The sequence below is a fragment of the Coccinella septempunctata genome, chromosome 8 (assembly GCF_907165205.1).
Source record: "Coccinella septempunctata chromosome 8, icCocSept1.1, whole genome shotgun sequence".
In the NCBI taxonomy this organism is placed as follows: domain Eukaryota; kingdom Metazoa; phylum Arthropoda; class Insecta; order Coleoptera; family Coccinellidae; genus Coccinella; species Coccinella septempunctata.
The window spans coordinates 33377700-33396067 of NC_058196.1; the positions used below are offsets into that span (position 1 = coordinate 33377700).

The window sequence follows — 18368 nt, forward strand, 5'->3', positions numbered from 1 at the left end:
CAAGTGTGTCCACTCAGCAAATATGTTATTATTTCGTTCGATTATAGACTGCACTTACCTAAAACTGCCTATTATAAAATCTTATCGATGCCGTTGTTTGTCATTTAGGTAATTTTATTTTACTATAATTTTCCCAAAATTTTGATGGTTTTCCGAACAAAATAGTGGAGAAGGGGCACTGACCAATCAACTTAACGTAAAAATCGATATAAAGAAATTTCCAGTAAAACCTTTTTTATTGGCTAACCGTATTGAATCTATAATCTCAATCTTTTTTCGCCTTTCCATGTGTAGAAGTTTTATATCGATTTCTAAATGGGGATGGGGTAACTAATTCAATTAGACTTATGGTAGAAACTTGTTCGAATTGAGTATGTTTACACATATTTTCATTGATTGAAAAAATAAACATGGATTGTTCAGATGAAACAATTTCCTTTTATTGTTATACCCAAATTACAGTAATCTGTCTTTTGAATTATTCGAATGAATAAAACTTTATTCATTGCCAACAATATTTTCACAACTTTCATCCCAAATTGGATTGGATTCTGCAGATTTGTTCATTTTTTTGTTGCGCAGTGTATTTGAGAAGGATTCGTGCGATATGCCCCCTGCACGCACGCAACCCAAAATACACCAAAATATTTCTATGACTGCAGCGACCCGAAATGAAGTCGTAGATGAGTGTTTACATTCACAAATCGTTTCTGTTTCTGTAGAAACGAAGGTGGACAGACTATGTGCACCAAAATAGAATCGTTCAAAGAACGATTCTAAAATTATTTCCGCATTTTCAAGCCTTTGACACAGCTTCTGAAGAGACCTATTTCGTTATTTCAGGACATAACCTCAAATCATAACGATGTTCGATTTCAGTGATATTTTAAATACGGAATTCACATATATTCCACAAGTTTTATCTAAATACTTCGGAAAATATTACAGCAACGCTTTATGTAATGGATGTACATGGTTGTTTTTTATATGGTATATACTGCACATAGGACTCGACTATGCTCTGAACGTGAGTTGAGTTGAATTAATTTGATAAATGCTTCAGATTGGCTGTGCAACACGCAATTTTTTAATTTTTCAGTTTCTACTCTATTAATTCAATACTTTGTCAATAAAATCGAAAATTTTTGGAAAAGTGACAGTCATACAGTAGGCATAGATTAACTCTCTGTTCAGTTAGTCTATGGTTGTTATTGTTGTTTGTCAGACACTCTCTGCTATTTGCTGATCCATCAGACAAGAGACATCAACAGATTGTCTCTGATCGGACCAAAGAGTTAATCTTTGATAGAACCATAGATTATATGGATAGAACTTTTCACCAAACCAGAGACAAACTCGATTAAGATCACAGCAAAGATATAATGTGTAATATCTTTGGATCACAGATACCAGACTTTTTGTTCTCGATGCTCGGAGGAAGTACTGTTTTGGCGGGAAATATGAAAACATGACAGCTTAGAAATTCGTATAGTTATGCAGAGTATCCCCATAGTAGTAGTGCTGTTGCAATCAGATATTTATTTATAAATACATCTTATGTTTCTTCAGGAAATTCTCCGTAAAATGAAGTATAAAGAATACAACAGAATAAGACTGAAAAATTCACTTTGGTATCTTGGTTTCTACTGCACACTGTTTATCCATACAGGCGATAGTTTCTTTAGGAGCCGAATGGATGTTTTCGGTTTTAGAAAAACGAATATAACAACATACGACGACATCAACTCCGATCTAGTCATGGGCTTCATGGTTCTCTTTAGTTTTTTTCTTCATAGCGCTTTCTGGGAAGTGATGGAATATGATTCTAAAACGCTTTTTTTATCATACATCTTGCTATGTTGTGTGTTATTGATATCCTTCATTCTCAGGTATGTACGACAGTTCTCCACACTCACAGTTTCCAGAAAATATTTATTTTTTATTGTTTCAGGACACTTGAGGTAGCTTTTACACTGACTGCCTTCATCAGTATCGCTCAAGTGTCTGTTCAATCTGCTAAGCTTCTATATGTGGTTACCAAACAGGATAATTCTTACTTGAGAATCATAATTGCGGTGTTTTTCGGAATGGGAGTTTGTTCATTGTGAGTATAAAAAGGTATCCAGAAGCAAAAGAATTTCAAATGCATGGAATCTTACACAAAGACTGGAATATTTCTATGTTCAAAACATAGAGTCTCTAGTTCAAAAGTTGACACATTGCAATCATAGAGGATAGCTTACGGAAATAAAAATATTTGAAATGGAATACTTTTGTGTCGCATTCTCTTAGAATAAAAAATATAGAATATTAAAACGATATATGTATGCTATTATGAATGTGAGAATATCACAAGAATCTTTCCAGCTGTTTGAGCTACTTGGTCGGAGTTCCACTTATATTCCTGATTCCGTTCTTTCGGAAGATAATCACGGCCCACCTGCCTTCAGGATTCATTCCTTTGACTTTAGCGATTGGCGGATGGTACCTCAGCGAAATAGGGAATTCGGTAAGTCGATATAAACTATTTTTTGAGCACAATAACCCACAGCTACTATCAGAGGTGATAGGAGAGCATAATGTGCAATTTTTGGTATGAGTTTTGTACTAGGAGGGATTTCCTTTCCAAAAGTATTGTTTATTAATGAAACTTTGTCTTAGCCTCTCTTCAAACTGCTTGGCCATTGGTTGTTTCACACCGAAAAGACAAACGAATGTTGTGGCAACATAGTGGAATGTTCCCTTTTTCCACCGAGAAATGATGTAGCTTACAATTTGCTTCAGTTGAGGAAAGAAATCAAAGAGAGGGAAGAAAGGTACATACAACTTAAATGTTTTTATCTAGTGTAGTTTCATTGATGATGACATTTAGTCATTTTACAGGAAACTCTCTTTAAGAAGATCCTCTAAAAAGGGAGTGTTGGTGCAAACAATCAAATGTATGTTAGAAATCTGCATTTTACAATAAATCCAGCCAATTCCATTGTATTAATTGTATATTTTATAGGTATGGTAAGTTTGAAGCGAAAAATTCACGCGAAAAGAGCCGCGGCACTACAAGATGGAATAGATACAAACGGAATGGAAAACGGTGAAGAAATCAACGAGAGCCAAAAATTGTTGAACACGGACGACGTAGAAAATAACATCAAAATCGAGAAGAATATTATGAACTCTTTCAGAATGGCGATGGAAAAAATTAAGCAAGAAAACGACGGTATTAAAAGAGACGACGCAAGTTTTGAGCTGGAGAAAGATTCATATGAAATAGGGGGAACTGAAGGAATAATTCCCAATAAAATGAACGATGGTGACGATTTCGGTGAACTTGTAACAGAAGAGGGGAGTAATCTACTGTTACAAGCTGAAAATTCTTTTTAAAAAAAGGTAATAATTTAAAAGCTATCATATGAGATGTAATCAAATTATGTATACATTTATAAAAAATGTATTTGCTTAACAGCTTAATAAAATGAAGCTTGTATTTTTTATCATCAAGAATTCAAGTAGTTTTGAACTTCTTGAAATTAAGGGATAATAAAAAAAGCAAAATGGACTTATCAATTTATTGAAATATTATTTAACAAGCCAATACACCTCATTCTGGCTTAGAGAAAACAAGTGTGTATCCACACTTTCCGCAGTAATGCCTGTCCTCCATGGCTGCCATGAAGACACCAGCACCGCATGTCTCACTTGGGCATTCCCTCCTCAATCGGTGGATCTTTCCACTATCATCAACCTATGAAGAAATAAAAAAAAATTATAGTATTACAGTTGAACAACTCATCAAAAATAATTTGTACTTCTGATAATTTACAACACTCACTTTGTAATAATTGAGTACGGCCATCTTGACCTTCTTCTTCTTATGTTTGATTTTTTTGGGGGTGGAGTAATTCTTCTTCTTACGTTTCTTCGCACCTCCTCTCAATCTGAGGACCAAGTGCAAAGTTGATTCTTTCTGGATGTTGTAGTCCGATAGGGTACGGCCATCTTCCAACTGTTTACCAGCAAAGATCAACCTCTGTTGATCTGGAGGGATTCCCTCTTTGTCTTGAATCTTGGCTTTAACATTTTCGATTGTGTCTGATGGTTCGACCTCAAGAGTGATGGTCTTGCCAGTTAAGGTTTTCACGAAAATCTGCATGATTCCGACCTAACCTATAATCGATAAAAAAATTAATCAAGGGTCACCAGATTCAGAAAAAAGCAATTAAATTTCGAAATAGTGTTGCAACTAAGAGATAAACAACAATATAACAGAATAAGGTTGTTGGTATCTCTCAGTAGACATTTATTTAGCACAAGATCGACACCTAACCTAGCAGGTTACACTTGGTTAAGCTCTAATTTGTGCAACTGGAACAGAAAAGACAGAAAATATACAATAAAAGGGCAGTAAATAAAAAAAATCAAATACTGTGGAATTTTTTTATTACAAATATTACAATACAGATTAAACTAACAGAACAGCATTAATGCAACCATCATTCTCAGGATTGTTGGTGACCTGAGCATATTTACCCCAAACCACTTTACCAGTCTGAGTCACTAGACCTAACTCGGAAATGTTGACTTCGATAACTGTACCCTTGGTAATGACCCCAAGGCTTGTGAACATTGCCGAACTTGGATTTTTCTTCACGCCAATGATGGGAAGGCAGAAAGTGGCTTTCAATTCCGGATGGGTTACATGGGCCTTTTTGAAACGTAGGGCCATCGGTCTTATGAACCTCTCGAACTTAGGTGGCTTTCTTGTGAAATTTTCTCCAACAAACGTTACTTTTGTTACCATCCTTTTCCATGCTTTCCTCTTAGATTTACCAGTTTTGACCACTTTGAATACTTCAGCGTCTCCTTGAGCTCTGACTTTAGGTATCGGTACATCCCATTTTCCTGCCTTCTCTTTACGTTTCTGTTTTATCATGTTTGATAAAACTTTGGCTCTAGATTGAACATCCCTATCGAGAAGATATACAGGTAATGCACCTTCAGCCACCTTGTCTGTTGTCTTCTTGATCTTTTTCTCTTCATGAGCTTGGATCTTCTTTTTCATCTGTATCTTCTCATTTCTGCGTTCTTTGTTGTACAATTTTGCTTTGATACCTCTCAGACTTCGTGCTATCTTGGCCCTCTTGTGGGGCTCACGTGCCTCCCTTTTTCTTTTGCGTTCTTCATAATCCAAACGACGACCGTGGAGTTTGCGATGACGCTCAATGTAATCGTTCTGTGGCATCTTGGATTACTGAAAATCAAATCAAGATTTCAATATATTACCCTAGGATGCAAAGCCATATTCAAGGAACTTATCTATGAATATGACTATTGCAACCAATAATACCATATTCAATGAGGTACTTACCTTTTGGTGAAAACACAGACTAAATAGTCATATTCACAGATATATCCCAACACAATATAAACGTGTCCTAACCTAGCTTTATTCGAAACTATTCACCCCATGAAAGCAATACGGCCTGGCGTAAATATTTCTCTACTAGAGATAATACATGATTTCTTAGAAATTGTAGCAAAAACTAAGCCGACGCAAATTGGAAATGGTTACCCATTCTTGCAAGATTTGAGAGAAGCATGTGGCCGAACATGTGCTAGGGTGTTGTAGACTAAATTGGATATTTTGAGGCAAAAATATACTCAATATGATTATTCTAATGCGTAAATAAATATTAAATTATCTTAATGCTCAAATAAAACGAAGATTTACATAAAAAGAAATACTTACTTTCACACAAGCATACTAAACACGAGTCAACTATGGCTACCTTTTGACAGAAAGGATGTGCTGCCGGAATGTCCAAATAAAATTTATTTGCGACCATAGAAACCTTACGCATTTCTTTTTTTTTAGGTGACAAACGCAACAGTGTTTGGGAAAGGCCATTTTTTTCTGAATACTGTCTGTTAATTACAATAATTATGTGTGGTCATTTTTTTTTAACTTATTTATTAAATATAATTCAAATTCCATATTTCAATTTGGAATAGGGAAAATTTTATTCTATGCCTTCATTGAACGTATCCTCAGCTGTCATTGCTGTCAACTGTCAAACAAAAATAATCATTTATTTATGACATAATTGGAACATGATGTCATCTTATTAAAAGAAATAATAGAAATACACTGGCATTTGAGCTGATAAGAAACATAATTGGTCTAGTGTGAAACATTTCAAACTGGCGTAGGTAGTTTTTGAGTAAAACGAAGAAGTGAAAAACATTTTTATTGTGAGTGGAAAAACTACCCGGTGAGCAAATTGTTCCCATTTAAACGTCATTGCTTCATTTTATTCACACTAATCCACCACACCCATTGACTGAAGTGTTTCATTTATGTTTCCCGTTCCCCAGAGTAATATTTCACGAATCTTCTTCAAATACTTCTTTTTGTTTCACTCCTTGAATGAAAATGTCTTGGAAGGTCATATTTTTATTGATTTTTTTGAAAAGTTGTTTCGCTTTTGATATTTTGACAGATGTGATGAAAATTTTCTAACATCGAAATCTGGTTATATTGAAGATTTCAAATTCAATAATCGTTCTGACAAAATATCAGTCTTTCTTAAAATGTTCAAGAAAATGCCAACATTTTTCCTCAAACTATTTGGAATATTTCAAAATAGAATGAAATTGGCGAGTCCTACTAGAATAATTTCTCAGGTGATACACCTGAGGTGAATATTAGCTTCAAAAAATTCCAACTGCCACTAAGAATATGCTTTTGAAGAAGCCTTAATATTTCCAGCGTAATCATAAATACGTGAAATTTTGCATAGTGACTAGTATGGAACTGGCAACTACCTAGGCTCAGATAAGATAAAAAATATTTGTTTATGATAAATTAATCAAGAGCTCAATAAGTCGCTCTATTCATGAGTTACAATTTCCAGGTCTTCATGACCTCTCTTCAAATATTTATGAGTAATTTACACATTAATGTGTTATTTACTCTCATTACCCAGATGAAGTCATAGTTGTTTGACTATTTAAGGTCTTCAAATCTTGTTACAATGCTCAATTGGATATCTTGAAGTTGGATACATTCCAGCATGCAGTTTATTGATTAAATTTCGTCCTTATTATGCGGATGCCAAAAAAATTTAACTGTATTTGCCCATGTTTACCTTGAAAACTCTTTAATGGAGTAGGTTGTTTTTGTACATTTCATATTTGATAGCTAAATTCAGTCATTGTAGTAGAATTCAAGATAAAAATTTTTGACAATGGTATTTTTCTTTTTCAAGAATTTGAAGCAGGATTCACCTTTGTGTGGAATTTTTATATAATATGTAAAATATTGTTGAATAAAATTTTAACGGACGATATTCTCAAAACTGTGCTCCGACCATACTATTTTGTGGTTATCTTTTTGATTTCTGTATCTGTTGAAAGTTTGCCATTTTGTGTGCATCTGCGAGGATTTTTTCCTTGAAAAGCTCATTTATATGTAAAATTACGTTACGTTATTGATACCTCAACACATTTTCATGCGATAATGCCTCTGCAAGCTGATAAAAACTCCTTCATTGTTCTGATCGTACGCTAGTGTTATTGCACCTTTATGTTCTGACCATAGACTAGACATACTGATAATTTTAATTTTTGTGGTTTTTATCCGTTTTGCGCCATAGACATAGAGTCCATATATCTATGTTCTGCGCAGGGATAACTTTGACAGGATATTTTAAAAATTGTAAATTCGGAAAGGAAACTGAGCGTAGACTGGAAAATGGGAAATGAAACGAAATGTTTGATATTTCTAGTAAATCTCTAAGATGAACATTGTACTATGGGAAACCTCTCAATTTCCTCTATAGACTGAAGCCGAAAACTAAAATCTGCTGAATTTGAAAATAAGTCCTTAAAAAGAGATTATTTGATCATGTTTTCAATCAAGGTAAAACATGGACCAAATTCCTCCTCCAAAGGAGATAAAAATTCTCGAGACAGCCGAAGACATTCAGGAGCGTCGTCAGCAAGTCCTGTCTCGCTATGACAATTTCAAGGCCGACGCGAGGGCAAAGAGGGAAAAGCTGGAAGATTCCAGGAGGTTCCAGTATTTCAAGAGGGACGCTGACGAATTGGAATCGTGGATACTCGAAAAACTACAGGCCGCTTCCGACGATAGCTACAAAGACCCCACCAATCTACAGGTTGGTAATTCTACAATTATTTGAATTTGTTCATTATTGTATGATTCCTTTTTTAGGCTAAAATCCAGAAACATCAAGCTTTCGAAGCTGAAGTAGCGGCACACAGCAATGCCATTGTTGTATTGGATAATACTGGACGTGAGATGATTAATCAGAATCATTATGAATCTGAAACCATCAGAAGACGATTAGGTAATGTAACGCTGTAGTTATCCATGTTATTACGTGAGTATTCAATGTAACCTTCAATTCGCAGACGAACTTCACAGACTATGGGAACAGCTCCTGCTCAAGCTGGCCGAGAAAGGCAACAGGTTGCAACAGGCCCTCGTCTTGGTCCAGTTCATTCGTCATTGCGACGAAGTCATGTTCTGGATCAACGAGAAGAGCACTTTCCTCTCCACTGAAGAGTTCGGCTCTGACCTGGAGCACGTTGAGGTGTTGCAACGCAAATTTGACGAGTTCCAGAAGGACATGGCGTCGCAGGAATACAGAGTGACCGAAGTGAATGAGCTGGCCGACAAGCTGTTGCAGGAGGGACATCCGGAAAGGGATCAGATCGTGCAGAGGAAAGAGGACCTGAACAACGCCTGGCAAAGATTGAAGCAGCTCACTCTGATGAGGCAGGATAAGTTGTACGGGGCCCACGAGATCCAGCGATTTAACAGGGACGCTGACGAGACCGTGGCTTGGATCGCGGAGAAGGACGTCGTTCTGTCGTCCGACGATTATGGAAGGGACTTGGCCAGCGTGCAAGCTTTGCAGAGAAAACACGAAGGTGGGTGACGTTGTGAATAATTGGCTGTATTGATATTAACTGTAATCTTCGTCAGGTGTCGAGAGGGATTTGGCTGCATTGGAAGACAAAGTTTCGACTTTGGGCAAGGAGGCAGATCGTCTTGGTGCTATACACGGAGATCATGGTGATCAGATCCAATCCAAAAGGAATGAAATTCAGGATTATTGGCAAAGTTTGACTGCTAAAGCTAAGGTAATTGTTCATTCGATGTCAACCTCGTAAAAATTCCACACTTACAATGGAAACATATTTTTTATCTTCTATTTGCATCTTTCTGTCGACTTAATCAATTAACATTCCTCGGGAAAGCGCCGACTATCAAATCCTAGTTATGCAATTGAAAATTTTGACATTATTTGGTTTAATCACAGAACACCTCAACTACTATAATGTTCTGTGGCAGTATCAAAGTTTTATTCAACTCTATGTGAATTTGACACTTTTGTAGTTGTTCTGTGGCTAAACCATAAATATTATGTTTCTGAACACATCCATCCTTGGTGATTTGACAATGAAGCATATTCTATGTATTTTTCACAGAATATCATCATAACATAGAGATAAATGAAAAATTGAAGTACATCAATTTTGTTTGACAATTTGGCAATCATTGTCAAATTTGAAAGTTGTCGTAGGAGAATTTTAGTTCCACTTTCAACTTTTGTTTGTGGCGTTCATAAGTATGTACTTTTGTAGGAACGTCGCGAGAAACTGGAGGAATCGTATTCCTTGCACAGGTTCCTTGCCGATTTCAGGGATCTTATCTCCTGGATAAACGACATGAAAGCGATAATATCCGCTGACGAATTGGCCAAGGACGTAGCGGGGGCCGAGGCTTTGCTGGAAAGACACCAAGAGCACCGAGGCGAGATCGACGCGAGGGAGGACAGTTTCATCGCCACAACCGAGGCCGGAAAACAGCTGTTGGAAAACGGCCATTACGCCAGCGACGAAGTGAAGGAGAAGCTGTTCGCTTTAGCTTCCGACAAGAATTCCTTATTAGGTGAGAACGAATTCTTTCTGCACCATCATCATCTGAATCGTAGTTGGAAATTATTTGATTTCGAAGATCTTGCGTTTATATGATTAATATCGACCGAATACGTTTTAATGCAGAACTATGGGAAGAACGTCGCATCTTGTACGAGCAATGCATGGACCTACAACTTTTCTACCGAGACACGGAACAGGCGGATACGTGGATGGCTAAACAGGAGGCTTTTTTGGCCAACGAGGACTTAGGGGATTCCCTGGATTCTGTAGAGGCCCTCATTAAGAAACACGAGGATTTCGAAAAGTCCCTCGCCGCCCAAGAGGAAAAGATCAAAGCTTTGGACGAATTCGCCACAAAACTGATCAACGGCGAGCATTACGCGGCCGACGACGTGGCTCAGAGGAGATCGATGGTCAGTTTAACGTTCTTCGATTCGATTTCTCTGTGAAATCTGAAAATAACTCGCTTTACAGTTGTTGGAGCGGAGATCGGCCCTGAAGGAGAAATCCCATCACAGACGTACGCTGCTGGAGGACGCCTATAAACTGCAACAGTTCGAAAGGGATTGCGACGAGACCAAGGGATGGATCAACGAAAAATTAAAGTTCGCAACGGACGAGAGCTATCTGGATCCGACGAATCTTGGTGGTAAAGTGCAGAAACATCAGAATTTCGAACACGAACTGAACGCCAACAAGACCAGGATGGAAGACATCACTTCCACCGGACAGGAACTGATCAACGCCAACCATTACGATGCACGTAAGTGGTTGTCAATAAAAAAAAAAAAAACATTATGATGATTTCGATGAATTTCGAACAGCCGCCATAAGAACACGCATGGAGGAAATCGTGAATCTGTGGGAGACCCTGGTACAGGCGACGGACAAGAAGAGTTCGAAGCTGCAAGAGGCCAGCGCGCAGCAGCAGTTCAATCGTACCATCGAGGATATCGAACTGTGGCTGTCCGAGATCGAGGGACAGCTGATGTCCGAGGATTACGGAAAGGACCTGACTTCCGTGCAGAACCTGCAGAAGGTGAAGATACCCCATATCCAAGTTTAACCGCCTTCCTTGACCGTTCTTTTTACAGAAACACGCCCTGTTGGAGGCGGACGTGGCTTCGCACCAAGACCGCATCGAGGCCATAACGGCGGCCGCCAATCAGTTCGTGGAACGCGGCCATTTCGATTCCGACAACATCGCCCACAAGCAGAAGGTGCTGTCCGAAAGGTATTCGGCCCTGCAGACGCCGATGGCCATAAGGAAGCAGAGACTGCTCGATTCCCATCAGGTTCAACAGCTGTTCAGGGACATCGAAGACGAGGAGGCCTGGATCAGGGAGAAGGAGCCGATAGCCGCCAGCACCAACAGAGGTTAGTCATTCATTGTATTGAATTTTCGTGTGTTATGAAGGGGTTTCACTTTTAGCTTATGTCTCGAGTCGAGGAATGTCTTTGCCGATTGAATTTTTCCATTTTAACCAACGATGAACGGAATTATTTGAGAAAAAAAAAACGAAATTGACAATATTCGAAATTTGACAAGTCAATTTGACATAAACCATAGAATTTACGGGGTTCAGCTAACTTCACGTTATACGACTATCGTCGATGATAACCGCTTCTGATCGGCACAAACATGGGCGTAACATTCGACTGGGCGTTCACGATTAGAAATGACCAATGACGTGCCGTTTTCGCCTCTTTTAAGGTTATTTTTCTATTTTAACGGATTTTATCGCACGAAAGAAACGTAAAAATGGCACGATGGTCAAGGATATATCTTTCAGCGGAAAGTCGATAAAGTAAGGGTAGAAAGTGATTTTTTTCGCGATATTCAATGGGTCTCTTGTTATTTTCAGGACGAGACCTGATCGGCGTCCAAAATTTGATAAAGAAACATCAGGTGGTCCTGGCCGAGATCAACAATCACGACAGTCGCATCAGCGCCGTAATCGATTCGGGTAAACAGATGATGGAAGACGAACATTTCGCCAGCGACGAGATCCGAAACAGGGTCACGGCTCTCTACGATCACTGGGTTCAGCTGAAGGAGAAATCGAACCAGGTGGGTCTTGACGTAACCCGAAAGTTCGAGCGATGATTATTAAATCGATCGTGTTTTTAGCGCAAGCAAGACCTGGAGGATTCCCTCCAAGCGCACCAGTACTACGCGGACGCCAACGAGGCGGAATCCTGGATGAAGGAGAAGGAACCTATAGTTAACAACACGGATTACGGAAAGGACGAGGATTCCTCCGAAGCCCTGTTGAAGAAACACGAGGCTCTGATGAGCGACTTGACCGCTTTCGGGAACACCATCAACGGGCTGAAAGAACAGGCTGCTAATTGCAGGGTGAGCTTCATCCTTTTTATCTTAATTTACCGTTATTTTTATCTTCGATTTTTTTCAGCAACAAGAACCGCCAGTTGTCGACGTGACCGGAAGGGAGACGGTTCAGGCTTTGTATGACTACACCGAGAAGTCCGCCCGGGAGGTTTCCATGAAGAAAGGGGATCTCCTGCACTTGCTCAACTCCAACAATAAAGTAAGATCTCATTTCGTCGTGTTTTTTTTTTTTCGATTAACCGATGATTTTTATAGGACTGGTGGAAGGTGGAGATCCACGATCGTCAAGGTTTCGTACCGGCGGCGTACGTAAAGAAGGTGGACGCCGGTCTGACGGCCTCTCAGCAGAACCTCGTCGACAGCAACTCGATATCGGCCAGACAGAACCAGATCAACAACCAATACGACAGACTGATCGAGCTGGCCAAGGAGAGACAGAAGAAACTCAACGAGACGGTCAAAGCCTACGTGCTGGTGAGGGAAGCCGCCGAATTGGCGTCTTGGATCAAAGGTTGGTGGTCTCTTCTCGCTAACATCGTCGAACATAACCTAATCTCGTCGATTCGCAGATAAGGAGATGCACGCTCAGGTACAGGACGTGGGCGAAGACCTGGAACAGGTCGAGGTGATGCAGAAAAAATTCGACGACTTCCAGACCGATCTGAAAGCGAACGAGGTCAGGTTGGCCGAAATGAACGAGATCGCCATGCAGTTGGTGTCGCTGGGACAGACGGAGGCGGCCCTCAAGATCAGGACGCAGATGGAGGTGAGTGATTGAAAGTTTCGGTGTAGAGAATAAAATAACGATTCGGCTTCTTTTAGGATCTGAACACGAAATGGACGTCCCTACAACAGTTGACCTCGGAAAGGGCAAGCCAGCTCGGATCCGCCCACGAAGTGCAGAGGTTCCACAGGGACGTCGACGAGACCAAGGATTGGATCCAGGAGAAAGACGAGGCCCTTAACAACGACGATCTGGGTAAGGACCTAAGGAGCGTGCAGGCTTTGCAGAGGAAGCACGAAGGGTTAGAACGCGATCTGGCCGCTTTAGGGGACAAGGTGAGACTTATTTTAATTCTTTTTACTTTATTTTTACTTACTCGACTCCCTTTCAGATAAAACAACTGGACGAGACCGCCAACCGTTTGGTCCAGAGCCATCCGGAATCGGCGGAACAGACGATCGCCAAACAGACGGAGATCAACGAGGAATGGACGCAACTGACCGCGAAGGCGAACAGCAGGAAGGAAAAACTCCTGGACTCTTACGACCTGCAGCGGTTCCTGAACGACCACAGGGACCTGATGGCCTGGATCAACTCGATGCTGGGTCTGGTCAGCTCGGAAGAACTCGCGAATGACGTTACCGGCGCCGAGGCGCTCATCGAGAGACATCAGGTAAAGAGATAAGACATATATATTCTTTAACTATGACTCAAACGTATTCTTCTTTTTTTTTTCTCATAGGAACATCGTACGGAGATCGACGCGCGAGCGGGCACCTTCCAGACGCTCGAACAGTTCGGTCAGCAGCTCCTGAACTCCAATCATTACGCCAGTCCTGAGATCCAGGAAAAGCTGGAACAGCTGAACAAGGCGCGCGAGGAGCTCGAACAGGCCTGGATCGAGAGGAGGGTGCAGCTGGACCAGAACCTCGACGCCAACCTGTTCTACAGGGACTGCGAACAGGCGGAGAACTGGATGTCCGACCGGGAGACTTTCCTCGCTTCTGACGTCGTCGATTCGTCGGGCGACAACGTGGAGGCGCTCATCAAGAAACACGAAGATTTCGACAAGGCCATCAATGCTCATGTGAGTTTTTCCTCAAGTAACACGTGGAATTTTCGTAATTTACTTTTTTTTTTATCCGTAGGAAGAAAAGATTGCTGCCCTGCAAAGTCTTGCCGATCAGTTAATCGGCAATGAGCATTACGCGTCCGAACCGATCGACGACAAGCGTAAACAGGTGTTGGACAGATGGCGCCATCTCAAGGAGGCCCTGATAGAGAAACGTTCCAAACTGGGCGAGAGTCAGACGCTGCAGCAATTCTCGAGAGACGCTGACGAGATCGAGAATTGGATAGCGGAGAAATTACAGTTGGCCACCGAGGAGAGTTACAAGGATCCGGCCAACATACAGTCGAAACACCAGAAACATCAGGTTAGTGGGAGAAGTTTGACAGCTGTTGTCAAATCGAATCGATGATCTGTCTTAATTATTTCTGTGTTGAATGTTTTTTTTTATGATTCATGATCACAGACTGACGTTTCTATGGAAAGTCATAGAACACATTTAATCCGTGAAATTTAACGAGTCTCCGATATTTTCAGGCTTTCGAAGCTGAGTTGGCGGCGAACGCTGATCGAATCCAGTCGGTCCTGGCCAACGGCAACAACCTGATCGAGAAGAAACAGTGCGCCGGTTCGGAGGAGGCGGTACAGCGTCGTCTGGAGAGCATCGCCGACCAGTGGGAGTATCTGACGCAGAAGACCACGGAGAAATCCGTAAAGTTGAAGGAGGCGAACAAGCAGCGTACGTACATAGCCGCCGTCAAGGATCTGGACTTTTGGCTGGGCGAGGTGGAGAGCCTGCTGACCAGCGAGGACGCGGGCAAGGATCTGGCATCCGTGCAGAACCTGATGAAGAAGCATCAGTTGGTCGAGGCCGATATCCAGGCTCACGAGGACAGGATCAAAGGTGGGTCTCGATGTGATACGTTCTATGGTTTTTTGGTAACGTCTGATTTGGATTCATCTACTTTTCAACCTTTTTTCTTTTTTTTTTTTCAGATATGAACGATCAGGCTGATTCGCTGATAGAAAGCGGCCAGTTCGACACGGCGTCAATTCAGGAGAAACGACAATCGATCAACGAACGTTACGAAAGGATCAAGAACCTCGCCGCTCACAGACAGGCCCGTCTTAATGAGGCGAACACGCTACATCAATTCTTCAGAGATATCGCTGACGAGGAATCATGGATAAAGTGAGTACATATTAACTATACAGGATGAGTCTATGTAACTCGTGCAGATATTTCAACAGTGGATTCTTTGGGTCAAAAAATATATTCTTTTCCTTACACAAAACACTCTATAGACAACAAAATTGAATCTTCTATTGAAACTTGTTGAGAATCGCTGATCTTTACGCATCTGTTCATCGAAATTATCTTTCCAAATTTACCCCAGATGCTGCACACGACATCGATTTAATTTGATCATTTCATCTTATCAAACAACAGAATGATATGTTTATGTAGAAATGCTTAAATTTTACGTTTTATATCTTATTCCTTCTTTATAATAATGAATTTTCTCAAAGTGAAACGTGAATGAAACTTTTCGAAAATTGTTAAATTTACACCTTGTAAACATGTGTTTAGGGTAGGTTTATTTTCACCATCTAATATTGTGAATTGCGATGGCATGATCAGATATTTAAAAAAAAAATAATAATTTCAGAGAGAAGAAACTCCTCGTCGGTTCCGACGACTACGGCAGGGACCTAACGGGCGTGCAGAACCTGAAGAAGAAACACAAACGTCTCGAGGCGGAACTCGCGTCCCACGAGCCTGCCATCCAGGCCGTGCAGGAGGCGGGCGAGAAGCTGATGGACGTGTCCAACCTGGGCGTGCCGGAGATCGAGCAACGTCTGAAGGCCCTGAATCAGGCCTGGGCCGAACTGAAACAGCTCGCCGCCACCCGGGGACAGAAGCTGGACGAGTCGTTGCTCTACCAACAGTTCCTGGCCAAGGTCGAAGAGGAGGAGGCCTGGATCAGCGAGAAACAGCAGCTGTTGGGCGTCGAGGATTACGGGGACACGATGGCCGCCGTACAAGGTGAGTCCGGTCGGGTACGGAGATCCGGTTACGACTTGACGATCAACGATTCCTTCTAGGTCTGTTGAAGAAACACGACGCCTTCGAGACGGACTTCCAGGCCCATCGGGAACGTTGCAAGGACATCAGCGACGTCGGTAAGCGGCTGGTGGAGCAGGGCAACCATCACACGGACAGCATAAATCAGCGCATACAGACGCTGCAGTCGAAACTGGACCATCTGGCCTCGCTGGCGGCCAGGAGGAAGGCGAAACTGGTCGACAATTCCGCCTATCTGCAGTTCATGTGGAAGGCGGACGTGGTCGAGAGCTGGATAGCGGACAAGGAGACGCACGTGAGGAGCGAGGAGTTCGGAAGGGACCTCAGCTCGGTGCAGACGTTGCTCACCAAACAACACACCTTCGACGCAGGTAAACGGTTACTCGATGGCGTCTTAGGGGTTTTTTTAAATTCTTTTTTTTTTCATTCAAGGACTCACGGCGTTCGAGAATGAAGGAATCCAGAACATCACATCTCTGAAAGATCAACTGGTGGCCGCGAATCACGATCAAACGCCGGCGATCGTCCAAAGACATCAAGACGTCATAGCCAGATGGCAGAACCTCCTGGCCGCCTCCGACGCCAGAAAGCAACGTCTGTTGCGCATGCAGGAACAGTTCAGACAGATCGAGGAGCTGTTCCTCACGTTCGCGAAGAGGGCGTCCGCCTTCAATTCGTGGTTCGAGAACGCGGAAGAGGATCTGACCGATCCGGTGCGGTGCAACTCGATCGAGGAGATCAAGGCGCTGCGGGAGGCGCACGCGCAGTTCCAGGCCTCCCTGTCGGGCGCCCAGGCCGACTTCGAGGCGCTCGCCGCCCTCGACGAACAGATCAAGAGCTTCAACGTCGGCCCGAATCCGTACACCTGGTTCAACATGGAGGCTCTGGAGGACACCTGGAGGAACCTGCAGAAGATCATTGCGGAACGCGACGTGGAACTGAGCAAGGAGGCGCAGAGACAGGAGGAGAACGACAAGTTGAGGAAGGAGTTCGCCAAACACGCGAACGCCTTCCATCAGTGGCTCACCGAGACAAGGTACGTGTTAATTGTCTCTACCGCTATTAGATTTAGGGGGTGGGGGGTCTAATGTAGGGTTGTCCTGTCTGAAAGGGTGGTATGTGTCGAAAAAAGAAAAAAAAACGAGTAACATGCGAGGTAGTGAAGAATTCTATGACTTTCGAATGACAGCAGATTTGACAGACGTCGTCAAGGCAATATGGCGTCAACGCCTACTTGCTTCAATTTGAAAACATCTTACCACTAGATTTTAGCTCTAATCCCTTTGTTCGTCTTTGGGTGGTCATCCGTTATTGTACCTTTGTTGTAATTTTTCAGATACAGGATTTTAGGATGGGACGGGTAAATATTCAGTGTGACGAAAAATATCGACCGCTTGAAATAATGTACTAAAAATGCTTCATTTTTTATTTTGTTATTTATGCATTATTTAATATACTTATATTTTGTTTGTTCCGTTTTATCGTGTGGGTATTAATATCTGTATTCGGCTGTACTAATACTGATTAATTAATATGGAAACTTTTTAAAATCGAGCTCGAAACGATTTTAAGCTAAATTTCAGACTTGCGTTTTTCGCATCTTAACACACTTCTCTTGGTTTATTGTAATAATTTGTAAAATCTAACTGAATAACCTCCGAATATCATCTTGTAAACTTCACACCGATTCTCTGTTTATCCCTAAAGAACGTCCATGATGGAAGGATCTGGCTCGTTGGAGCAGCAACTGGAAGCGACCAAGAGGAAAGCGGCCGAGGTCAGGGCGAGACGTTCGGACCTGAAGAAGATCGAAGATTTGGGAGCGATACTGGAGGAACACCTGATACTGGATAACAGATACACGGAACACTCGACCGTCGGACTGGCGCAACAGTGGGATCAGCTGGATCAGTTGGGGATGCGGATGCAGCACAACCTCGAACAACAGATACAAGCCAGAAATCAATCCGGTTAGTGAGATAAATTTTAATTTTTTTTATATTTGGAATATAACCGCGTTTTTAATCGACCAGGTGTGAGCGAGGACGCCCTCAAAGAGTTCTCGATGATGTTCAAACACTTCGACAAGGACAAATCGGGCAAGCTGAATCACCAGGAGTTCAAGAGCTGCCTGAGGGCGCTCGGTTACGATCTTCCGATGGTGGAGGAG

The 18368-nt window shown here is 41.8% G+C and overlaps 4 protein-coding genes across 6 annotated transcripts in view; 2 read left to right on the forward strand and 2 right to left on the reverse strand.

Annotated features, from left to right (window-relative positions):
* Positions 1–649: 649 nt before the first annotated feature.
* Positions 650–3408, forward strand: LOC123318752. Its single transcript, XM_044905486.1, has 7 exons — positions 650–1027; positions 1570–1889; positions 1952–2104; positions 2368–2509; positions 2662–2816; positions 2884–2939; positions 3008–3408. The coding sequence occupies exons 1-7, from the start codon at positions 866–868 to the stop codon at positions 3379–3381; spliced, it is 1362 nt and encodes a 453-aa protein (XP_044761421.1). The 5' UTR covers positions 650–865; the 3' UTR covers positions 3382–3408.
* A 144-nt stretch (positions 3409–3552) lies between these two features.
* On the reverse strand, positions 3553–5855 carry LOC123318981 (ubiquitin-40S ribosomal protein S27a). Its single transcript, XM_044905767.1, has 3 exons — positions 5747–5855; positions 3830–4164; positions 3553–3742 (listed from the first exon to the last, which is right to left on the reverse strand). The coding sequence occupies exons 2-3, from the start codon at positions 4148–4150 to the stop codon at positions 3599–3601; spliced, it is 465 nt and encodes a 154-aa protein (XP_044761702.1). The 5' UTR covers positions 4151–4164; positions 5747–5855; the 3' UTR covers positions 3553–3598.
* LOC123318980 (ribosome biogenesis protein NSA2 homolog) lies at positions 4421–5828 on the reverse strand. Of its 2 annotated transcripts, none has more exons than XM_044905765.1 (2): positions 5747–5828; positions 4421–5248 (listed from the first exon to the last, which is right to left on the reverse strand). In XM_044905765.1, the coding sequence occupies exon 2, from the start codon at positions 5237–5239 to the stop codon at positions 4460–4462; it is 780 nt and encodes a 259-aa protein (XP_044761700.1). In that variant the 5' UTR covers positions 5240–5248; positions 5747–5828; the 3' UTR covers positions 4421–4459. The 2 variants fall into 2 exon arrangements, with proteins under 2 accessions (XP_044761700.1, XP_044761701.1); XM_044905766.1 differs by lacking the exon at positions 5747–5828 and adding an exon at positions 5366–5609.
* Positions 5856–6091: 236 nt separating the features above from the next.
* The window catches only part of LOC123319487 (spectrin alpha chain), a 12865-nt gene continuing 588 nt past the window's right edge, over positions 6092–18368 (forward strand). Inside the window, exons 1-27 of one of the 2 annotated variants that reach the window (XM_044906489.1) lie at positions 6092–6269; positions 7919–8174; positions 8231–8366; positions 8431–8952; positions 9008–9165; positions 9670–9976; positions 10090–10379; positions 10441–10729; positions 10791–11005; positions 11061–11343; positions 11832–12037; positions 12098–12325; positions 12384–12518; positions 12575–12830; positions 12889–13085; positions 13142–13378; positions 13435–13716; positions 13786–14130; positions 14192–14479; positions 14650–15016; positions 15109–15304; positions 15783–16159; positions 16219–16569; positions 16631–17234; positions 17535–17558; positions 17906–18168; positions 18232–18368. The exon at positions 18232–18368 is cut by the window's right edge and continues 201 nt beyond it. In XM_044906489.1, coding sequence (XP_044762424.1) covers positions 7926–8174; positions 8231–8366; positions 8431–8952; positions 9008–9165; positions 9670–9976; positions 10090–10379; positions 10441–10729; positions 10791–11005; positions 11061–11343; positions 11832–12037; positions 12098–12325; positions 12384–12518; positions 12575–12830; positions 12889–13085; positions 13142–13378; positions 13435–13716; positions 13786–14130; positions 14192–14479; positions 14650–15016; positions 15109–15304; positions 15783–16159; positions 16219–16569; positions 16631–17234; positions 17535–17558; positions 17906–18168; positions 18232–18368 — 6942 coding nt within the window. In that variant the 5' untranslated portion in view covers positions 6092–6269; positions 7919–7925. The remainder of the gene's footprint in view (positions 6270–7918; positions 8175–8230; positions 8367–8430; positions 8953–9007; positions 9166–9669; positions 9977–10089; positions 10380–10440; positions 10730–10790; positions 11006–11060; positions 11344–11831; positions 12038–12097; positions 12326–12383; positions 12519–12574; positions 12831–12888; positions 13086–13141; positions 13379–13434; positions 13717–13785; positions 14131–14191; positions 14480–14649; positions 15017–15108; positions 15305–15782; positions 16160–16218; positions 16570–16630; positions 17235–17534; positions 17559–17905; positions 18169–18231) is intronic. The other variant, XM_044906490.1, reaches the window with a different exon arrangement.

Excerpts from the sequence above, each read along its gene's own strand:
- LOC123318752 (XM_044905486.1), top strand. The coding sequence starts at position 866 with ATGTTCGATTTCAGTGATATTTTAAATACGGAATTCACATATATTCCA. Across the intron at positions 1,890-1,951 it reads TTGATATCCTTCATTCTCAG|GACACTTGAGGTAGCTTTTA; the intron begins GTATGTACGACA and ends TTATTGTTTCAG. Across the intron at positions 2,940-3,007 it reads GTTGGTGCAAACAATCAAAT|GTATGGTAAGTTTGAAGCGA; the intron begins GTATGTTAGAAA and ends TATATTTTATAG.
- LOC123318981 (XM_044905767.1), bottom strand. The coding sequence starts at position 4,150 with ATGCAGATTTTCGTGAAAACCTTAACTGGCAAGACCATCACTCTTGAG. Across the intron at positions 3,743-3,829 it reads CCGTACTCAATTATTACAAA|GTTGATGATAGTGGAAAGAT; the intron begins GTGAGTGTTGTA and ends ATTTCTTCATAG.
- LOC123318980 (XM_044905765.1), bottom strand. The coding sequence starts at position 5,239 with ATGCCACAGAACGATTACATTGAGCGTCATCGCAAACTCCACGGTCGT.